Source organism: Aythya marila (assembly GCF_965140915.1).
Source record: "Aythya marila genome assembly, chromosome: 7".
Taxonomy (NCBI): Eukaryota; Metazoa; Chordata; class Aves; order Anseriformes; family Anatidae; genus Aythya; species Aythya marila.
This window is the reverse complement of record NC_139048.1, coordinates 15,720,468-15,741,398: the sequence shown is the minus strand read 5'-3', so window position 1 is coordinate 15,741,398 and position 20,931 is coordinate 15,720,468. Positions and strand designations below refer to the sequence as shown.

Below are 20,931 nucleotides of genomic sequence, written 5' to 3'. Positions count from 1 at the left end.
TTGCAAGTTATAACATTTCTGACACATTCTGAAGGACTGGCAAAATCCAAATTCTCTGCTACAACAAAAATAAAAATCCAACTTGACATAGAAATGGGGCTATTTACCACTGAAATAGTTTTTGTGCTGAAAGAGATGCACATACAGTAAACTTGGTTGTTTGCATTCACTTTGCACTGATGGAATTTCAGGGCCGTATCTAAATGGGCCCAACATGATGAAATATATCTGCAATAAATTCTAGCGAAGTCCTCTGATGACTAGTATGCCATGCTCTAGGACAGGATGGGATATAGCTTCCATAATCTTCTCTGTAGTTTGGAGGTCACTGGATGCTTAAAAGCAGAATTATTCTCTAATGTATATGCCACAGACAGGAATGTATTCAAGGGCAGGTAGTAGAAAGCAATGATGACAACATATGCCAGAGTTATAATTGAAGATGTCTCTAACAATTTCTCTGTCTTTCATTACCTTATTCTCAAAACAGCAACAGATTTATTTAATTGTAAATTCAGTGTCAAAAGCTAAAAATCTATTCCCTTTCTAATCAAATAATTAATCACACAGACATAACAAGTGTACAGATGGTTTTATAACATTTGTATACTGTTATTAAGATCATAGAAATAATTTATTTATTTATTTATTTGTTTATCAATCTACTGAAACTCAGTGTGCCCTACAATTTGGAAAATTGAGGTTTGGGGGAAAAAAAAGTAAGCAGAAACTAATGAAACTGTGCAATTAAACTAGTTGAAGCTGATTTTCCTGTAATCAATATTGTTTGGATAAAGTCTTTACGGATGATGGCTGTTTTAAGCAATTATATCATATTTGCATCTCTTTGGAGTAGTTCTGCGCAAAAGTCCTAGGTGGTAGAAAAGAAGTAATGTTTTCTGCTCATGTAGCATCTGTTCTTGATTTCAGAGGGGAAACAGAGGAAAATGACTTCAATGGGTGGTGACATTAAGTACAGCTGCTTGCAGAAAGTGTGTTAGCTCCCTTTCTTTCAAGTGAAAACATTTCTACCTTGCATCATGGATAGGATCAGAACTCCAGCTTCCCAGAGGAAGAGGCAGAAAGGGATGCATTCCCCCAAATTTTCCTGCAGTTATGAAATAAAGTTCAATAACTTTGTAATTTTTATTATGCAGAGAAAGATGGGGATGACCAGAAGAACCTTTTTAATGGAGCTGGCAAGAAGCAAAGGTTTCAGAGTAGAAAGTGAACTAAGGTAGGAAAATGTTTATATATGTAGAAATAACATGCAGGAATGGTGCTTAAAACATGCTAATTTAATAAATGCAGTTATACAAGTGACTGCAGTTGAATTTTTTGCCTTTGTATTTTGTGGATATACTTTGCTCTTCCCAGTATAATGATGCTTCAGGATTTCACTCTGTATTGCTAAAGCACAGTTCATTTCTGTTACCTTCTGGGCAGAGATGCAAAGACTAGCAAAAACTCTTACTTTTTACCTCTAAAATCAATGGTTCCAATTTATCACAGGTCTGTCAATTTTATATCTTTGCACTTCTCAGTGTGCTGCTGCTCGCATGGAAAACAAGAAACCTAAGCTCTGAGCTTGTGAATGTCTTTCATGGGATTTGTTTCTGTGCATTTGTATAATTTTGCAGGAAGAAATGAGTCATGTCTCTAGCTCGTCTAAATGGGTCATTGTTTATTTCTGTCTTGATATCAAGTTTTTTTTTTTTTTTTTTTTTTTTTTTTTTTTTTAATTTAGTGGCCACTACCTGAAGTGAAAAAGAATTACACGTAAATATATCAGCATGGAAAGTGTGGTGTGTTGAGAGGGCATTTCTCCACATCATCCCTGGTATTCTAATATCTAATCTTTTTCTGAGTAATACACTGCTGTGAGGTTAAGAATTACTGGCTAACACTTTGGTACAGTCTGGCAGAGCTCTGGAGGAAAGGCCTAGGAATGAAATATCACAGATGTTGCATTTCAGGGTGAAGATATAATCCAGTGGCAGACTTATAATATGGTGGTCTTTTGATAAACCTATTCATTTTGAAAGAAGCCTTCCTCCAAATATTGCTTTTCATGAGCATTAGTTATTATGCAGTTTTCTGAAACCTACATCATTATGTAGGTTTTTTGAGAAGTTGGAAGAAAACCAAGTATTGATCATTTCTCTGGATCTTTTTGCATATAGCATGCAACTAGATCCTTCCTTTAAAAGATTATTTCCACAGATTTTTCAGTCTCATCAACTTTGAAAGACCAGGGAAGAAACAAGGAAGAAATAATTTGTAAAGCAAGATTTAAGCAGGTATTGAACAGAAGTAGGCAATTAGTGTCTGATACAAAACTAATAGAATTTTCAGGAAAAAAAAAAAAAAAAAAAAGGGCTCTTCTAAGTCCTACATTAACAATCCATTGAGGACTGATTAAAGGGTTTTATCTGGACTGCTGTTGACACAGGTATTTATTGCCAATGTTTCAGACTTTCTGCAAGTTGTATACAACTGAGGTGCTATTTAATTTCAGCTTAGCTGCTACTGGGTGAAAAACAACTGTATAACTCTTGATTTTTTTCTTTTCTTTTTTTTTTTTTTAAATGCCAGAGAAAATGTTAATTTGTTATATTCTGTGCCAAGAAGACGGCACAGCTGTACAGGTACCAGAGGAAACTGGTGCACAGCAACTAAACAGCTGCTGCTAGTGTAGTGATGGCAAAATTCCCAGATCTGCAGCTTGGCACAAATACATTACATATGAATATTTTATATAAAGTGAAATAAACCACAGGAAGCAGAAGTTCTATGTCTCTAACTGATTTTGTTTTACTCAAGTGAGGATGTGACAGTTTAATTAAAGTAGAACTTAGTAGGATTAAGTAGTAATAAAAACAATAATATTTCATAATGTCACCTAGCCTAGATTTGCTATCTTTAAAATTAAAATACATTAGGCATTTTTTTTTCAATGAACTCTGTTCCTCAAGTTGCACAGTATGAAGAGAAAAGAATTGCACTATGCTGCGTCATCATTTGTATTTTTAAAGCATAGCGTATTCTATGCATTATGTATCTGTCCAAAATATAGTACAATTAATGCACTGGAGAATTAGATGATAAGTTTTCTATGGTAAGACTCCTCAGCATTTGTCTTTGTGGCTGGGAGATTTAATAAAGTTAGTGATTATTAGTGTGAATTGGGGTCACAGGGCCAAGAGATTTTGTTGGTTTCCTAGGAAGTATTTTGCTTTGAAAGGTTGTACAGCCAATCTGTCTTTAACAGTTTGCACAGGTTATTTTAAAGTCCATACAAACCAGTCATCTCTTCAGTGGTGCCTTGTCTTGGAATGGCTTGATGGCTTAACTTCACCAGGTTTTATGGAAGGTCAGCAATGCAATCTGTGAAGTTAATCAGGACCAGGCTCAAAGTCCCTTTGAAATTTACTGTACATGCACAAAGTTGTCACTAGCATGGGCTAGCAGGAGGATACAGAGGCTTGTAAATGGAGGATGTTGCTCTCAGGAGAATTCATGGTGAAAATTTCAGCTTCTTTGTTGACTGATTTCAGTTAATTTTCACATAGATTTCAGAGATACTGAAGTCCTACAAGTTTAATGAAAATGAAGCTTCCTCCTTTATCTGTTAGTTTTTTTTTGGGTGACTTCACCCTTCTGGGGTGTTTGTGGAGGGAAACACTTGGAAGTGCACTCTTAAATCTTCCTACCAAGTTAGTAGTCTTTTAAACTTACTGAGGAACATCAGTGGGCCAGGTAGAAATTTACAGATCACTCCAACTGTGCAATTTTTTCTTGAAATGTAAACTTTGCCCCTGTCCATTCTTTCTTAGCAGAAGGTGCTGAACTGTGTCTTTTTCATCGTGAACTATCATGGAATTCTTTCAAAAGTTATTCTAATAAAACAAACTACATTTAGTATGTAAACTTCTTGCTACCATATTTATAAGCAATGTACACATAACCGCTAAATAATTTATTGAGCCAAAACTCACTGAAATTTTTTATACTAGCTAAACTAGGATATCAGTCTTGTAAGAGACTGGCATCTTAGTAGCAAAAAAGCGCTCTTTAGATGCAGTGCATAATTTGTCAGATTTAGCTTATGAACCTTTGGCAGTAGCTTAATGTAAGTAGTGAAAAATTAAATTTCCAAAAAATATTACTAGCTGCAAATCTTTAAAAAATGATTGTTAATAGAATTTTGAATACTGGAAAGCTTTTCTTCATTGACTGGGAATCTTGGGAGGCAGGTTGTCAGGTATTGTAAAGCAGCCTTTTCATTATAATATGGCTTGTGCAAGCCAAATATTTTCATTTGCAAAAAGATGTGTAATAAGATAGACTTACAGCAGTCAAATGATGCCAAAAGAAATAAAATGCTGCACTTACAGGAGTTGTCAGGCTAAAGTTTTTCCTCAAAGCAGATTCAGTGACTGGTATAGACATATTGTGATATGAAAAAGCATCCTCTTCCCACATCCTAACATATAATATATACAGCAATTTTCAGGTAGTGTGTGGGAGGTAAATACAAAAATAGCAGTTCCATAGCTGTGTACAGTTGGGTTTAGAAAGAAAAGAAAACTTCTTTTTCTGTATTTCTTGATAGTGATTCTGTCACTCACATTGTGGCTGAGAACAACTCTTACCTAGAAGTGCTGGACTGGCTGAGAGGACAGGCTGTGGGTGACAGCTCCAGGTTTGAATTACTGGATATTTCATGGCTCACAGCCTGCATGGAAGCGGGAAGACCAGTTGATTCAGAAATGAAATATCGCCTCACGGTAAGACAGATCGTTCAGTGTGAATGCAGTGTCATTTAAAATGAATGACTGTGATTAAATTACTATTATTTTTTAACCTATATACATACATAATCATATTGTAGTACAATTTCATTATTTAAATACATTTTGTTCTACAGTTATATAAGTAATTCACGGTTTTAATAAATTAAGATGAAGATATTCTATACCTTTTCGAACAGCCAAATATTAGTGTCTGGTAATGCTGTTACTGTGCTCTCACGTTACAAACTGAAATAATAACCATATGCTATTAAAGTGGAAACATCCGTCAATAAACTTCATACTTTTGTTGTGGTACTTTGGTGTTTCCACCAATACTTCAACATCATGGTAAATGTCCCACTGAGTTGAATGCATTTTCATGGGCTTCTGCTAGAATACTTTCCATCTTCAAAATAATACAAAAACGTTAGAACTTTTGCTGTTCAGAAGTGATCAGGTAACTGCTAGCCCTTGAAAGAACTCTGAAATCAAGGCTGCTGCAGTTTGTGGACATACATTTACAAAGTTGGCACCATAGAGTAAAACTGTGATATGGAATAAAGGTATCATTATATTTCATTATCTCTCAATGGGAGCAGCAAGTTGGACGCTATTATGAATTGCAGGCTGATTATTCAGTGAACAGTGTTTGACCTTGAAGCAATGGATGACGACACTTTCCTGAGAACTATATCTGTCAAAATTATGTTCTTATTTCTCAAATTGGGGCATAGTGTGAAACACTGATATGCAGTACCCCCAGCACAGACTGTAAATAACAACAGTGCCCAGTGATGTCCACAAGTGCTGTGCACAGCGCGACAATAGCACATGCCACTGGGCCATGAAATAGATACTGCGCTGTGCCAGGGTTAACACCTTCCCTTGTCTTGCAATCATGTGAGCCTTGTGCTGCCAATGGATTGGACATGGACTGGTGAAGAAATTAATTAATGCATCAGGAGAGTTAGAAGTCTAGTCTAATGCTTCTCTGAAGTGAAGGTTTCCTGCTGATTTCAGAGGGCCTGGATTAGGTTCTGTGTGAACAATGACCCTGCTTCAAAATGATAACTGTGAATACTGGTACCACAAAAGGTGCAGTATGCAATCTCTTGCTAGGCATAGGATGCCTGAATATTAATACAATATTCAATACAATATCTCACTGTTTTCTTCTTCTGATTTTTAAAGTAAGAAGAATGATTTATAAATATCACCCTTTACCAATAAAGCATGTAGATTCTGATTCATTTTTAAGTCATATTTCATTGCCAGAAGCTGTTCCACAGGACTTTATTTATAGGAATTACTGTTTAATAACACTTCCAAAATAATAATAATAATAAAAAAAATAAATACACCAGATGGAGCTGTCGCCCTCAGATGCGGCATAATTCTGTAACAGAATATGTTTATATTTGCAGTCCTTCCAAGGAAGTACTTTTGCGGTATATTTGTAATATTTCCAGTGAATCTGCTGAAGGAAGAATATACTAAAGAAATTAATGCAAAGCAGGAAAAAAAACTAACCTTGTAAATACTGCACTGTGTAATCTCACAGAAAAAAAGCTATATTTATGAAAATATAAATATCGGGAATGCAAAAACATCTCTAAATATGAACAACATCTTGTGAACTTTGCTGAGAGATTTACATTAGGATTAAAAATTAATCCAAAATACTTTTTATGCGCATTCTTAATTTTAGCAGTCTTTGAAAACCTATGCATTCCGGTATTATGGGAAATATATTTTCCCTTTTCAATGCAAGAAATGCCTTCATCTTTCTCCAGAATGTCTCCAACTGTGCTAAAACTTATTATTATTGTTGTTATAATAATAATTATGATAATAATAATAATAATCAATTAATGAGAAGACCTTAACATATAATATAATAATTTATATATAATTATATAATATATAAAATAATTTATGTATAATATAATTTATATAATATAATTTATATAGTATAATATATATTGTTATAAAAGAATTATGTATTATTTTATATATATAAAATTCCTTTTGGAATACTATTAGAGCAGAAACTTCTGAAAAAAAGTAGCAGCACTGTCAGGAGATCATGATTATACTTGGAGACTGGCTGTTTCTATTTTTATAGAAACAAAGATTTCATGCTTATAAATGTAGAGTGCAATTAGCAAGCCAGTGACAGCTGTAGCATTCACTTTAAAGCTTATAGTTGAGACCAGTCTTAATTATATAGTGGCTCTCAAATTATAAACATTTTTGTAGAGCAATCAAACAAGGAAGAGAAAAGAATTCTAGAACTTTAGATAATTTAAAAAATAATTTTAATATTTCAGTGTCACTGATTTTTTTTTTATTTTTTTATTTTTTTTCCTGACAACAAATAAGGATTGAAGATCAGGTTAATATTCTTTTTAAGTACTAGACTAAACTTGTACATACATGTATGTAATTTAATTGTAATTTCACCTAAAAAAAATTTGCTCCATTATGTCAGTCTTGTACAATGTGAAATGAAAATGAACTAACAAACATTTGGCTCATTTTGAGGAAAAAGAAATTGATTGAATGGTTGAATGTTTTGGGTGAAATCTCATTGGATGTGAGTTCATGGTAAAATTCCCATTAATATCAATAGCAACATAAGTGCATCTTTTGGGTCTTGTAGTAGCTTATTTGGAAGGTGTTCTTCCTGTAGGACATTTGTTTTAATGCATTGCAGAAAAGAAATGTCCTCCATGCAAAATGAGGAATAAAGCCAGAGTTACAGACCATTAGCTAACATTAATTATAATAGTCATTAAAGGACATCTTTCTATGATTGTGAATGATTGGAGAGATGCTCTGATGCTAAAATGATTTATAGAGTATAAAGGCTGGGTGACCACATCTAGGCTGGTCTGAATTCTTGGTAACAGTTGGCTTTTATAATCATAAGCCATCATTTTATTCCATAGGCTACAGAAGTGTTGAAGCAGAATACCTGTTTTAAATGGAAATCTAAATAGTTCTCAGCTTGAGGAATGATTTTGTCCCACTGATATCTTTAAGTGAAGAGATACCTTCCTTTCCACAAGCAGATGGGTTTTCTGGACAGTAGCATCACAGGAACAACAAAAAGTATGTGAAGACATCCCCAGGCTAGAAAGTAGTTCTGTTTCCTGGGTTATAGAAAAGGCAGAGGTAGAGGGGAATATTTCAGAGGGAAAAAAGAAAAGAAAAGAACCAGTGGGTTGGCATCCTCAGTAGCCTCACGAACTGTGACTGTCTCTCTTCTGCCTTTTCCTCAGACAGGACCTATAAGTTAGTTATTCTATTCTCTTCCCTTTACCTTCCCTCTCTGTCTTTTGAAAGGCAAACAGATTTATTTCCTTAAACAAAGGATCTCCTTCCACATTGGGAAAAGGAAGTATCACATTTTTTGATTCCCTACCATATCATGTGACAGGCAAGTCACATTTAACATTTTCCTGAGTGTCTCACTCTGTTGTCTTGTGAAAGAGAGGCTCTAACTAATGGAAGAAATCTTTCATACTGACAAGTCAGAGTTTCTCAGAAAATAAAATGAAACTTATAAACTAGCTGCCTTCTCTTCATAAAATGCTGGATATCAGCAGACTATTATTTGATCAATGCTGTCTGGATCAAAGCTGCTGGCTGTTGAATTATGTGGCCTGACACAGTTTGTAGTATCTGCACACCTCATTCACTGCTGCTACATTTTCACCCGTTCTTTGTTATTTCTTTATGCCATTATATTTTGTGTATTAAAAAAAAAAAAAAAAAAAAGATTTGACAAAGAACACAGGAATCCCCTACAAGTTTAATTTTGTACCTGAGCCTGTGAAAACTAATGCTAGTGGTACCGACTCGTTCTTCTGCTTCTACCATATGGGAAATGTCGCTGTGAATGAATGTCAGTGACACCCACTGTTACTGTAGGCTGGATGTGAGGTGCAAATGCACTAGCTCTAGCAAGTAAGTTGTCCGTGTTTGGATATTTTTCAGTGGCTGGCCCCATATAGTTAACCATAATTTCTCTTCAATGTAATGGATATATTTGCAAAAAAGAATTTTGAATGCTTACTTTTTTTTTTTTTTTTTTTTTTTTTTTTTACCATATTGGTAGTTGTTCCTTCCCAGTACTACACGTTATTTTGAGGTAATGTGAGTTTCCAGGATTCTTTGTAATACACTGTAATTTCCATTCAACTACATTTTAGGATTGTTCCATAATCTGTACAAATAGTGTTCTCCCATCCGTTCTTCCCACTGAAAAGCAATGTAAATCTTGTAAATCTTGTTTTGCTGAAAGGAGGTTATCTCCATAGTTCTTATGCAGGCACCATAATATTCCCAAAAAATCACATTATAGTAATTGCAGTTTGCTAGACATCTTTGCTGTTGATTTCCAACCCGTTTCTTTTTTCTTTTTTTTTTCTTTTTATTATAATCAACTCCTGCTAATTAAAAGTATAACCACTGCTGATTAAGAAAAACACTCAAATAACTTTGCTAAGGCAGGAACAGAATGTTTATGTGCTAGTCTATAAACCTCTTAAATACATAGTTTCTGCATTTATTTTTCAGTCTACAATGCCAGGTAATGTTACATAAGGGCTCTTGTTCTTAGATAACACGTCTGTGTGCTAATGAAGATAGCGGCTTATTATATATTCTATTCAGTAACATGCTTTTCGTTCCCAGTTTTTTCAGCTGGCACTATCATTTCAAGCAGCATATTAACCGTAATCAATCATAGTTTATATGATTTAAAATCAATTGCTAAGTATAATTCATGAAAGTGTGCAAGAGTGGATGAGTAGTGCTGTTGATCCTGACTGAAAACCATTTTGGTTATTCTCAAGAGAGGTCTTACATATAAAATAACTTCCTTCCTTTCAGCATATACTATGAAGACTGCCATATAATTCACTGTTCCTTCAGCTATGCAAGCAAATGTCTTGTGTGTGTGAATACTATTATTTAACTGCTTTGAATCAGATACAAAGGCAATTTAGCGTGAAATTATATGTTGTGTGTGTAGGGGGCACATACACATATTTCTAGGTTTGCCTAGCACAGATGTTATCTTTATGCCTGCGTTTCTTTTTGATAAAGGGGAGGAAAGGGTTATCACTCCATTGTTGGGGTAAACATTTTTTCAGTGTATCTGTGTGATATGTATTTTTTTTTTTCTTGTTGAAAGATTTCCCTGTGGTTTTTGGATGGTGGAATGCATTAAGTTTTTGACAGATCTGCCAATGTTTTTTAGACAAAATGACAAATAGCAAAAAATTCACAGAAATGCTGAGAACACTTTGAGTGTTTCCAAAATATTTCAGATTTGGTCACTTCCACTGAAAGCAAAGGAATTAAAGGACTGGAAATATAAAGCAGCAGAAAAGATGCTGCCAGGTTGTCTTTTCCAATTGCTCACTGATCAGGATACTCATACATATATATTTAGTCATCATAAGGCAAGCACTGGCTGTTGGATGAAAGCATGGAGATGATTCTTCTATGGCTGCTTGTAAATATTTCATATTTTTTTATAATGAAAAAAATAGAACATTTAGTTGAATAAATACAATCCAAACCAAAAAGTTTTGTTTTGGCTACAAGAAGAGAGTGTGGTTTTTAAAGTCATATAAATGTCAACCACTGAACCTAGATACAGACAAAAAAAAAGTCAGTTATTTGTGCATCTTTTTTTTTTTTTTTTTTTTTTTTTTTTTTCCTTCTGTAACATCCCTGATTTTGTATTGAATCATCTAGTGATTTATGGAAAGAAAAGTTCTGTTCTTTCAACCTTATTACTTTTTGTAGTTTTAAAATTATACTTCAATAACAATAGTATTCACATGTAGAGAGATGTTTGACAGTGCCATTGAAAACTTTCTGCAAGAATTCAAAATGAAAGATATGAAGAAATTAAGATAAACTTTTAACGTCAATGAAGCTAATGTGAAATTAAATATTTTTTTCCTAGGAAGGTGGTAAGAGCATTATTATTCTCTAACCATATTAAAAGATACGCATTTCGGGCTCAAGGAATATATTTTTGTTATTTTAAGCTATTTGGCAGATGTGCTACCCTGTGACCCTCCTTTGTTTATTCTTATTAGGAACAAGCAGATCGGTATCCTACTTTGAATACACCTGAATCAGAAGTGCCATTGTTCACTGCAAGCAAAGTATCTCAGTATTCATGTCAAAGGAAAACAACTTTAAATAACTGCAACAAGAAATTCACGGTAAGACATATTCCATCCATGAATTAAAAACTAGGATAAGTAAAATAATTAATAGAGTACTTGTGTCCATACTATCTGTGGCACCTTCAGCAAATTCATGAGTTAAACAGCACAATTACAGTAATTAAAGAAGTTATAAATCTGCAACTTTTAAATTAAAATTGAGTGAGAACTTAATTACATCATTTCAGCAATACTGAAAGCTTAACACTGTGGATCTTTAAAAACACTAATAGCTTGTAAACACGTGAATTTTTAAAACAAATGTTAGAATAACATTCTGAAAATTTATTTTGGCCTTTATTATTTAACAAGATGGAAATAGTGATTAACAAATTTTAGTTTAGGTCAGTCCAAGATACTTCACAATTGCTCTGCTCCCTTCTCGTTTGCCCAGGTGTTCAGTTCTTCTGAGTGTGGTTATAAGCTTCAGATTTCTACAGTTGCTTAATTGCAAAAACAGATTGAGTGAACAGTGCAATTACTTTAACATGAAAAAATCCTTACATTATTCATTTAAACAGGTACCTTAAAAACTGTCATATATCCTATTTAATGCTTTTACCATTACACAGTTCAGTAGGCATGAAGATCCTGGGATGTCTCAGGCTCCTCTTAACTTATTTTGCCTAATGGCTCCTCTTGGCTGGCTCTAGACTGTTCAATAGGAAACATTTAACATAGAAACTCTAATGTAATTTAGTCTGAACAAATCTGGCTGATATTTTGACTATAACACGAAACACCTCCTCATCTGCCTAAAGTTTTATGATTTATTTTGTTATTGTTTATAATTTTTATGCTTTTACTTTGTGTATGTGTGCCTATAAATACATGCAAACCTTACTGGTAAATGCTTGTAAGATTCATATAAAAAGAAAAACAACAGAAAACAGTAATTTGGCAATAAAAATCCTTTACCATGTAAATATGGGAATTCAGAACTAAAGCTAAGCTAGACCACATGTCTTGGTCTGGGAATACACCAAATTAACCTGAATTTTGCCTTGTAGCAATTCTTTGAAATCACCAATTATACCAATTATATAATAGCATTTATGGTACTCAAGTAGATTAAACCGTTTCTTTACTTAAAAAAATTACCTTTTTAGTAACCTGACCAGAATTCAGTTTTGACCCATGAGGTTGGACTAGAGATCTCCTGAGGTCCCTTCCAGCCCGAATGCCTCCAGCATTACAAAAACTGCTGCTTTTGAAATGGCTACTGTGTCTCATCCTGCTAGAAAAGCAAGGCTGTGTATTGCTCTTATCATTTAGCCTCCTGGAAGTGGCAATTCTTTTTCATTTTTTACAAAATCTAAATTCACGCTGCCATAAGGAAAGATGTAGTATGGTCCAAAGATACCATAAAATGTGGCATTCATGGAGAGGTAAGAGTTAAGTGCCTTAGTTCTACACTTGCTTACAACAGTGGAATGCGGTGGTAGTTCTGAAAGTGTATAGCTCCTTGTTGAATTTTCTATATTAAGACATTATTTGTCAGTCCATTCAGAAGACAAACAATTAAAGTAATTGTGATGGATAATGGCAATATACAATGCCTACTCCTACAAGGCATGAAGTTGTAATGATTTTTAGTTCTTTAAGATATTGGCCACAAAAAGATCCAGAAAAATGTATTGCCTTTTTTTAAAGATATGTTTTAAAATTAATTTTATTATTTTAAAATATCTAATCTCTTGCAAATTCTAACAGTATTTTTCCATTTTCAGACAATGAGTACTATAACTTTTTTGAATATATAGTTTGTCTTTAAACTGTTGAATTACTGAATATAGTCCAAGATTCAGTTCAAACTTCAGTGGAAAACCATGATAACAGCAAAATATTTATTGAGCGCTTCCTGTTATACCTATGATTCAACAGAGAGGCAGATTCTCAATTACTTCCACGTTTATCATTGCAGCAGCCTTAATGTCAGACTACAACTTGTATTTGATAAATGAATTGAGCTAAACACATTAGAAGCAGTGCAGTTTGAGACTCCCTTCTGTTCTCCTATACATCAAACATTTCTGGGTCTGGGTAGAAATTAGGTTTTGTAGTGACAAAGGTGTCAGTTTTTCATCCTCCTACTTCGGGAGAAACTGCTCTTATTTTATGCTGTATTTTATTTCTGGAGGTGGCACTGGACAAACTGATAATGCATATGAGTCTGTCTAGCTGTCTAGCATCTGCATCTTGAAAGTCATAATGTAACTCCTTAGGGCTGTTGGTCTTTTTCCTCACAACCAAAGCTTGCAGTGACAGTTGAAGGCTTTGGTGTTTATGGACTGCAAGAGTCAGCCCATTCCGTAGAGACCTGCCAGTTTGTCTGCATAATGTCATGGGAGTCAGACTTTCATTTTTTGCTGTTCTGTGGGTCTTGTATTAAACCTGTAATTCATGTTCTTGAATAAAAGTGTTCCAACAGATTTTTCAGTGAAAGCACTTAGCAAATGCACTGAAGCATTGGTATAATTCACTTGTGCATGCTGTGGGCAGCCAACCATTAAATGACAGATTTTCCCTGGCTCGATGCTGTACATCCTGAAAATGGGGTCCAATCCATCCTGAATTATGTTTTGATGATAGTATTTTGTTATAAAAACTTTATTGTGTGAGACAGAGTTGTTCCTTTTTCTTACAGATTTTCTGTTTTCTTTGCTTAGCTTGAAAATACTGGGGTTTTGATCTTGCCTATTAGAGGGGCACAGAGCTATTATGTGCTTATGCATTCTTGGATGAACTTATTGGTTCTTCCTCTTACTGGGCTTTGCCCTGGTACCCTGTATCAAAATCCTCTTCTGAATGTGTAGTATCTGTGTTTAAAATAGCATAGTAGTTAACTTTTGACATCTTTTTCTCTCTTCATAAGAGCAAGAGAACAGTTGCTAATGTAGTAGTGATGTGGAGACAATGAGGCTGTGAATGTGCTAGCTTCTTGTGAGAGACACTGCTGGAGACTTGATTTTTTGAGATAATAACTGTAATTAGTGATCAGTTTGAATCTTGGATTCTGTTCTATATATATATTATGAAAAAAAGCCATTTATGAAAATCAAATGGCAGAGATATTTGATGAGATATCATGAGGACAATGTGGTGGTTTAGTGCATGCTAAACACAGCCTCTGTGTTCAGCTGTTCCATGTTTTCATTATTGTCCAAGATCCAGGAAATAATATACAGAAAGTTACAACAAATCAATTTTACATCATAGAAGAAAATAAAGCAGGGTTGGCATAAATGGTGCAGATGTGAAGTTTTCATGAATATGTTCACTGTGGGGCAAATCCCCCCCCCCCATTTATTTTTCTGAGGCTCGAGTAGCTCAGGAGGTCCTGTTGTTTGTGTTAATAGATTGAGTATGTCAAATTACATGCCAAGGATGAAACAGTGGCATTATGTGGCAGCTTACGAAGGAGAAATGTAAGCAGTTCAGACTTGTGGGGTCCTCATGTAGTCTTTGGATCACTGTGCATCACATACTGTGGCCTCATGATTCACAGGTTGAGAACTACTGCCATGGCATTAGTGATTTGGATGATTCAGGAGTGCACCTGAATGTGTAGCCTGGACTCTAACAGTTGAAATGTAGCTGTTCAGATGAGTGAAGATGCAAAACAAAGGGGTAAATCATTTTACCAGAGCCTGTACATTAACATGTTTATTTTATGTTTGTCTTAAACATTAATGCTATTTTTTTTTAATGCTATTACAATATTATTCTTTTCCTCACATTTAAATAGATATCTAGATATAAATAGATAGCCATCCTCCATATAGATATAAATAGATGGCCATCCTCCCCCTCTCCCACTAAAAATATACACTTGGGGGCTCCATTGTGTTTTCATGTGGTAAAATAAATGGAGTCATTCTGTTTTACCCGAGAGGGACTGTTAGATTTGAATATTAATACCAGACTGCAATAAAATTCAGAAATACATTCTTCTGTGAGGAAAATACAATTTAATTCTTACAGAAGAAACAAATTAAGTCAGAGGCAAATGTTTCTGTGATTCTGAGGCTTATTGCTAATGCTACTGAGTGTTACTCTACTTTGGCTGTTACTCACGGTAATGAGAATATGAATGCTTAACATGGGAAAGATGCCTGGTTTCCTTTCCACTCTGTTAGAGAAAAAAAAATCCCTCTTTTATTTTCTCTTTTTGTAGCTAAAGAAATGAGTTCTGTCAGTGGCTCAAGCCCTTATTTTTATTCTGTTTTAAATCAGACCTCAGGAGAACCTCAGCTTTAATTTTATGATGAACTTGGGAGCTCTGTAGGGAGAAAGCCATGAACTGAATACATACTCTAAGTAACAGGTACTGTCTTACTGACATAGTTTAAAAAATCTCCGGACAATACATTAAATTTGCAATTTTTTTTTAAATGTATGTAAAGAGTATAGCTATCCAAAATGAACTAGTGGCTTGATCTAAGGAGAAACTCTTCTCATTTTTTAAGGTAAGTGGGAGGCTTCTTCCTAAAATACAGATAGAATACCTGCACTTCTTGGCAACCCAAATTTGCATGTTTTCATCAATCCTATGCTGCTTTGTTTGACCATATTAAAAAGGGTAATATACTTTAACATTTTTTTTCTCATTACACTGTACAATTTTTTCTGCTCAAGGGCAGTGTTACATGATTGACAACCTCTCTGCATTGTTGTGCTCTATCAGCAAATTTTTTTCTCACAAATGTCCTCTTTTCTTTCATATCATGTGAAAAAAAAAGCAAACTTCTCAAGAGTGCTACTCTGTTGTAAGAACTGAACCTGTTGCTGTTGGTTAATATGACGAGCAGCTGGAATTAACATTTATTTCTAGCACATGTGTGTACAATGACTCTAAGATCATGCCCATTAAGATACACATTATGCTATTACTGTTATTCTCCATCTCTCAGTGACTTTGTTTCTCCAATTGATATAACGTGACATGATAAAATCATGGGCACTGGGTGAGTATTGTTTTTGTTTTTTTTTTTTTTTTTTTTTCTTCTGTTCAGTTCAAATACCAAAAAGTCAGGAAAAAAAAAATCAGACTGAGCAAAAATAGATTACTTTATTTAGCTGGAAATCCCTTTAGTCAATTCTACAGGTTGACTCAAATTCCTTAATCCTCCTTGAAATAAAAACTTGGAAGTATTTTGTCTCTGTGTATATAAAAGGTATGTATGCACACTCTGTGTCTCTTTCCATTGACTCTTGAAATTAAGATTTATACTGGTGAAAGTGAGAACAACATTATTTGAATGGATTCTTTATTCAAAATCTTTTTTAAATCACTTTAGTCAGTTTTTAATAGACACCAAATACTAGCAACAGCAATGTTATGATAACTAGAAGCCATCCCTCAGATTTACAATGTACTAAATAAACCTGGAGTGTAAAACAGTGATTGAGACGAAAAGCAATTTATATCAAATTGTTCTCAATATAATAGTCCTTGAATCATATGGGATTTCTCCTTATTTATTTATTTATTTATTTTTAAGCACACTTTAAACTTTTGCTCTTTGGTGGGTTAAGTTCACCTCTACAGAAGTGTGGTATTGTTATTTTTTAATTTGTGTAGCAGTAGCATTTACAGGCTCAAGTAAGACAGAGACTTTTTTTTTTTTTTATAAGAGATGCTGCACATTGTAAAAGACAATTCATGCCCTGGAGAGTTCACAGCCCTAGCAGACAGCAAATGAAAGATAGCAAGGGAAACAATGGCAGGGAGATTTGAAGCAGCTTTCCAAGGTCATATGGCAGAAGAAGAGTGGATAGAGGCATGGAAATAAGACAAGTGTCCTGTGCAAGAAGCCGTAATGCTTTCCTTGCAAAATAAATTAGATTTAAAATATTTTCTCAAAATACCTATCTTATTATATATTCCACTTTAATATTGGAAATTTCTGTTCTTGCAAAATTTTAGACAGGTTATTAAAGACTTTTGCAAGTAGTAGGGGAACGGATCTGAGTGTGATTTTTAGCATTTGTAATCTAATATTTTAGAGTACATTTTTACCTGTGCAAGATGATTACTTGTAATTTTTTTGTTTGTTTGTTCTTGGTATTTTATTTATATTAAGTCTTAAATACCAAACATTGAATAAGTCTCACAATTTCTGTCAGCCCATTCATTATTTTTAACATAATTCATCAAAATCTCTGTGTGGTTTTACATCTGACCAGCTTGGATCTTGAAGCCTATTCTATCCTCAAATATTTCCACAGCCCTTGTCTCACCAGTGCACATTCCACAGTTTCAGGCAGAGATGGAAAATTTTCAGTAAAAAGGTTTAAAAAACAAAATAAAGAGCTGAAGTGTAGCCCAGCTATCTTTCACATTTAATTAAAGTAGCCTCTGCAGAATACTCAGGAGAGAATTAAAATCCCACACGTTGGAAATCTTAGAAATTTAGTTTCCTGTTGCACCAGTATCTTTGAAACAGGCAATCTGTGTATTCATCTAACTGATAAAGAAGTTGGCAAGGTGCTTAATGTATAAAGTACCAAGGTTTAGAATAATGTAGAGGTCAGTAACTTTTGTTTTTATATCACTGTAAATAGATTTTACCAGTGATTTATAGACTGCAAGCTTTTTCTCAGCTAATACGAGTGTCACGTGCTTTTCTCCTCTGGAATATTATCCAGTATAGACTATAAGACTGAATAGACTGCAACTCCACTTGGAAATCAGTTGCTTTCTTTTTCTTAAAGCAGAAAGATTTTATCAAAAAGAATGTTAAAAGCAGTTTCATGTAAAAAGGCAGATTTGTAATTAATTGGTGTATTTGCAGGCAGTGTTTTGTATGGGGAAAAATACATATTCAATACTATTTAACTGTTTATTTAAAATGGCTTAATGAACTCTGCAAAGGCAGGAAAACACTGAATAATGCAAACTAGAATGACAAAAATGCCTTGATTATATTTTCTCATTGACTGTCAACAGTCTCTGAGTAAAATGCTACATGTGATTGCATTTTCCAGTAATGGTGGTGACATATCTTTTCTGAAAATTGCCCACCCACCAGTAGAAGGGGGCTAGTACCTCTCTAAATCAGCAGTGGTACTGATATATACAGACATGTTTATCCTGATGGTTTATTCTTCAGTGTAGAATAAGTCTATTTAAATGCCCACAGGAGCAGCCTCCTATTGGGATTGAGAAGAAACTTTCCTAGACTTTTTGAGCTTTCTAATCAAGATGACTTTGCTAGTCTGTCATTACTACTTCCTGCTGAGCAGGTACTTACAAGAATTGTTTTCTATGTGTTTGTATAGATTATTTTAGAACACCTATAACTTTTTGGTTCTGTCTCCTGATTAATTCTGTTAGGGTTAAGCTGCACTTAGACATTTATTACCAAACACTTCTTTTTTGAGCATTCATGTACATTTGTTGCAAAGAGAGGAAAAGAAGGGAAAGGTAATCACAATTTTGTGACTGGAAATGTAAACATCACTTAAAGCAAAAAGTAGTATCTTAATTTTCCTAAATGGTAGGAAAGGATCTTTGAAGCTGATAAAGAACAAAAAGAACTTGGAAGAACAACTGCCCATCCCACCCCCTCATATCCCTCCTCCCCTCCCAAAAACAAAAAACAAAACAAAAACAAAAACAAAAAAAAAAAAAAAAAGAAAGAGGAGGAAACATCTGACCCCTTCAATTCCTTATTCCAGAGGGCTAGTTGAACGTAGATAGTGGCAGAAACTTCCAGATCAAGCATCTTGCTGAACAGCTCTCTCTCTCAAAGAGGTCTTTATGATTTGTTATGAAAATGGCACAGCACTTACTAAGCTGATAAATAGCTGATAAATAAGTATTCAGTTAAGGGGTGGATTCCTTTGGTGAGATGGACAGAGATCCTCAGAGATTAATTACTTAATAATCCCTAACTCTCAAAGACTTGATTATTTCTTTAAGGGTCTTAATAAGCAAGTGTTCACTCAGAAACCAGGACTCTATTTGCTTCAGGGAAGTCTTTGAGAACCAATCCAACAAAATAGAACTTATGTATGAGCTATTCCTTGAAGATAAACTGGTTTGTCTGGGATTTCCTATCCTAGAGGAGGAAAGAAAATAAAGCTATTTCAACAGATAGGCTCCAGTACAGATCAACTGTTGCATTAATGGCTTATAGCAATATTAACAGATATCACACAGAGGAGCTGATAAATTAGATGCAGAAGGTACTGCTAGTTGACTACATGTTAACTGTGAGTAAAGAAAGAACCAGACAACAGTGAAAACAAACAACCCTAAAAGGGAAAGTAAACCTTGAGTAAATGTCTGCTTCAGTATTCTGATAACATTTTCTACAGATGTGAAGATGCAAAATGCTTTAATACGGTAGCACAGAAAAAAAAGGAGAAACTGGAGAATTCTCCAAAAAAGGAGAATTTTTGTTCATCTAAGGTATGTATTTCTTTTAAAGAGATACCAATCCAATTAAGATCTCAGGTTTTTATTTGAGATAAAAGCTTTGAAAATCCTATGGTTAGTAGAGATATTTACTTCAAGATTTTGATTAAGTCTTTCATTTTGATTCAATGAGACCATAAAGTTTATAATCTGAACAATGTATCAGATGATTTATTTTTCTAGAACTGACTAAACTGAATTAAATGTAATATGGAAGTAATCTACATTCACTCTGTAAAAGTTCTTCATGTTTAACGATCTAAATGATTGTAGCTCAAGTGTGTTTTTGTTGTATAAATCAGGCTGTATTCCTTCAGTGCGGGATGACAGATGTTGTTCTCAGTTTTGTGGAGGTAACGATGGAACCATTTCACTGGGTCTGTCATCACCTCGGTTAGTGAGGGAGGAACTTACTCTAGCTCACCTGGAAGTATTATACATATAATAACTAGAACGTGCAAGTACTGTAGGTTATGTGGCTTTATCTTTCAATATAAAGCACACTAATGCAAAGAAAAAAAAAAGCAAAATGTTGTTGTTGTTTTTGTTTAAATTATATAAAGATGGACTTAATCAGAAATGAAACAAAATCTAAGCCTCAATATGAACATTGTTCCCATAAACACTAAGCATAGGAAAAACTGCTTAATTTTTTCCCTTCTACTATCCATTGCAGTCATTAGTTTAGTAAGTCATTTGCTGTCTTTTGGTATCTGTATTACAGGGTAATTATGTATCCTTATTCTTAAAACTTTTCTGAAGAGACACTTGAACTATAGCTCAGTGAAGTGTAATTGCAGGCAGATGCACACTGAGAGACAGCTCTTTATTGTTTTGTAATGTCTCATGGGTCAAAGAAGAAACAGAAGTAAGCTGGAAGACAAGGAGGATATACAACAACTCATAAATATAGCAGGACGTATGGCCTTTTCAAGGCTGGGATCAGGTAGCTGCTCTTGAGAGACTGATGAGGAAGAAATGGGATCTCCTGCAGGGATGCAAGACCCTATGCAGTGCAGGAGCTTTGCAAGGCTTACTGATCATATTTTTTTATGGTTGTACCTAGCCTGTCCTGTACCGTTGGAGTGGTACATAAGGGCATACTTAACAGCCAGGTGCAGGATGCATTTTAGATAAATACTTTGAACAGTCAAAGTGTCTTCTGGAGATGGTGTACTCTGAAAATCTCAGAAGAAACCACTTAATTTTGCAGCCTTTAAAACCTCAAAATTTTTGAGGTTTTGTGCAAGGCTTCATTAAGAACTCAGATTTCCAGCTTCTAATCAGCTGGAAGCCTTCAGAAGTTCTTATGTTACATGTTCTCACACACATGCACAGTACATTTATTTTCTCTTGAAACACGGTATTCCTCACAAGGGAACCAAAAAGCTCTCTCCTCTCCACCACCATGTGATCTGTTCATTTCATTTCTAAAAGTGTTTGATATGTGTATATA

General features: G+C 34.4%; 1 protein-coding gene across 1 annotated transcript in view; it reads left to right on the top strand.

The window, feature by feature from the left end:
• Positions 1-1,040: 1,040 nt before the first annotated feature.
• The window catches only part of DNTT (DNA nucleotidylexotransferase), a gene marked incomplete at its 5' end in the record, with an annotated part of 91,583 nt that continues 71,692 nt past the window's right edge, over positions 1,041-20,931 (top strand). The window contains 3 exons of the mRNA XM_082765055.1: positions 1,041-1,237; positions 4,616-4,790; positions 10,919-11,047. Of these exons, the coding sequence (XP_082621181.1) occupies positions 1,041-1,237; positions 4,616-4,790; positions 10,919-11,047 (501 nt within the window). The remainder of the gene's footprint in view (positions 1,238-4,615; positions 4,791-10,918; positions 11,048-20,931) is intronic.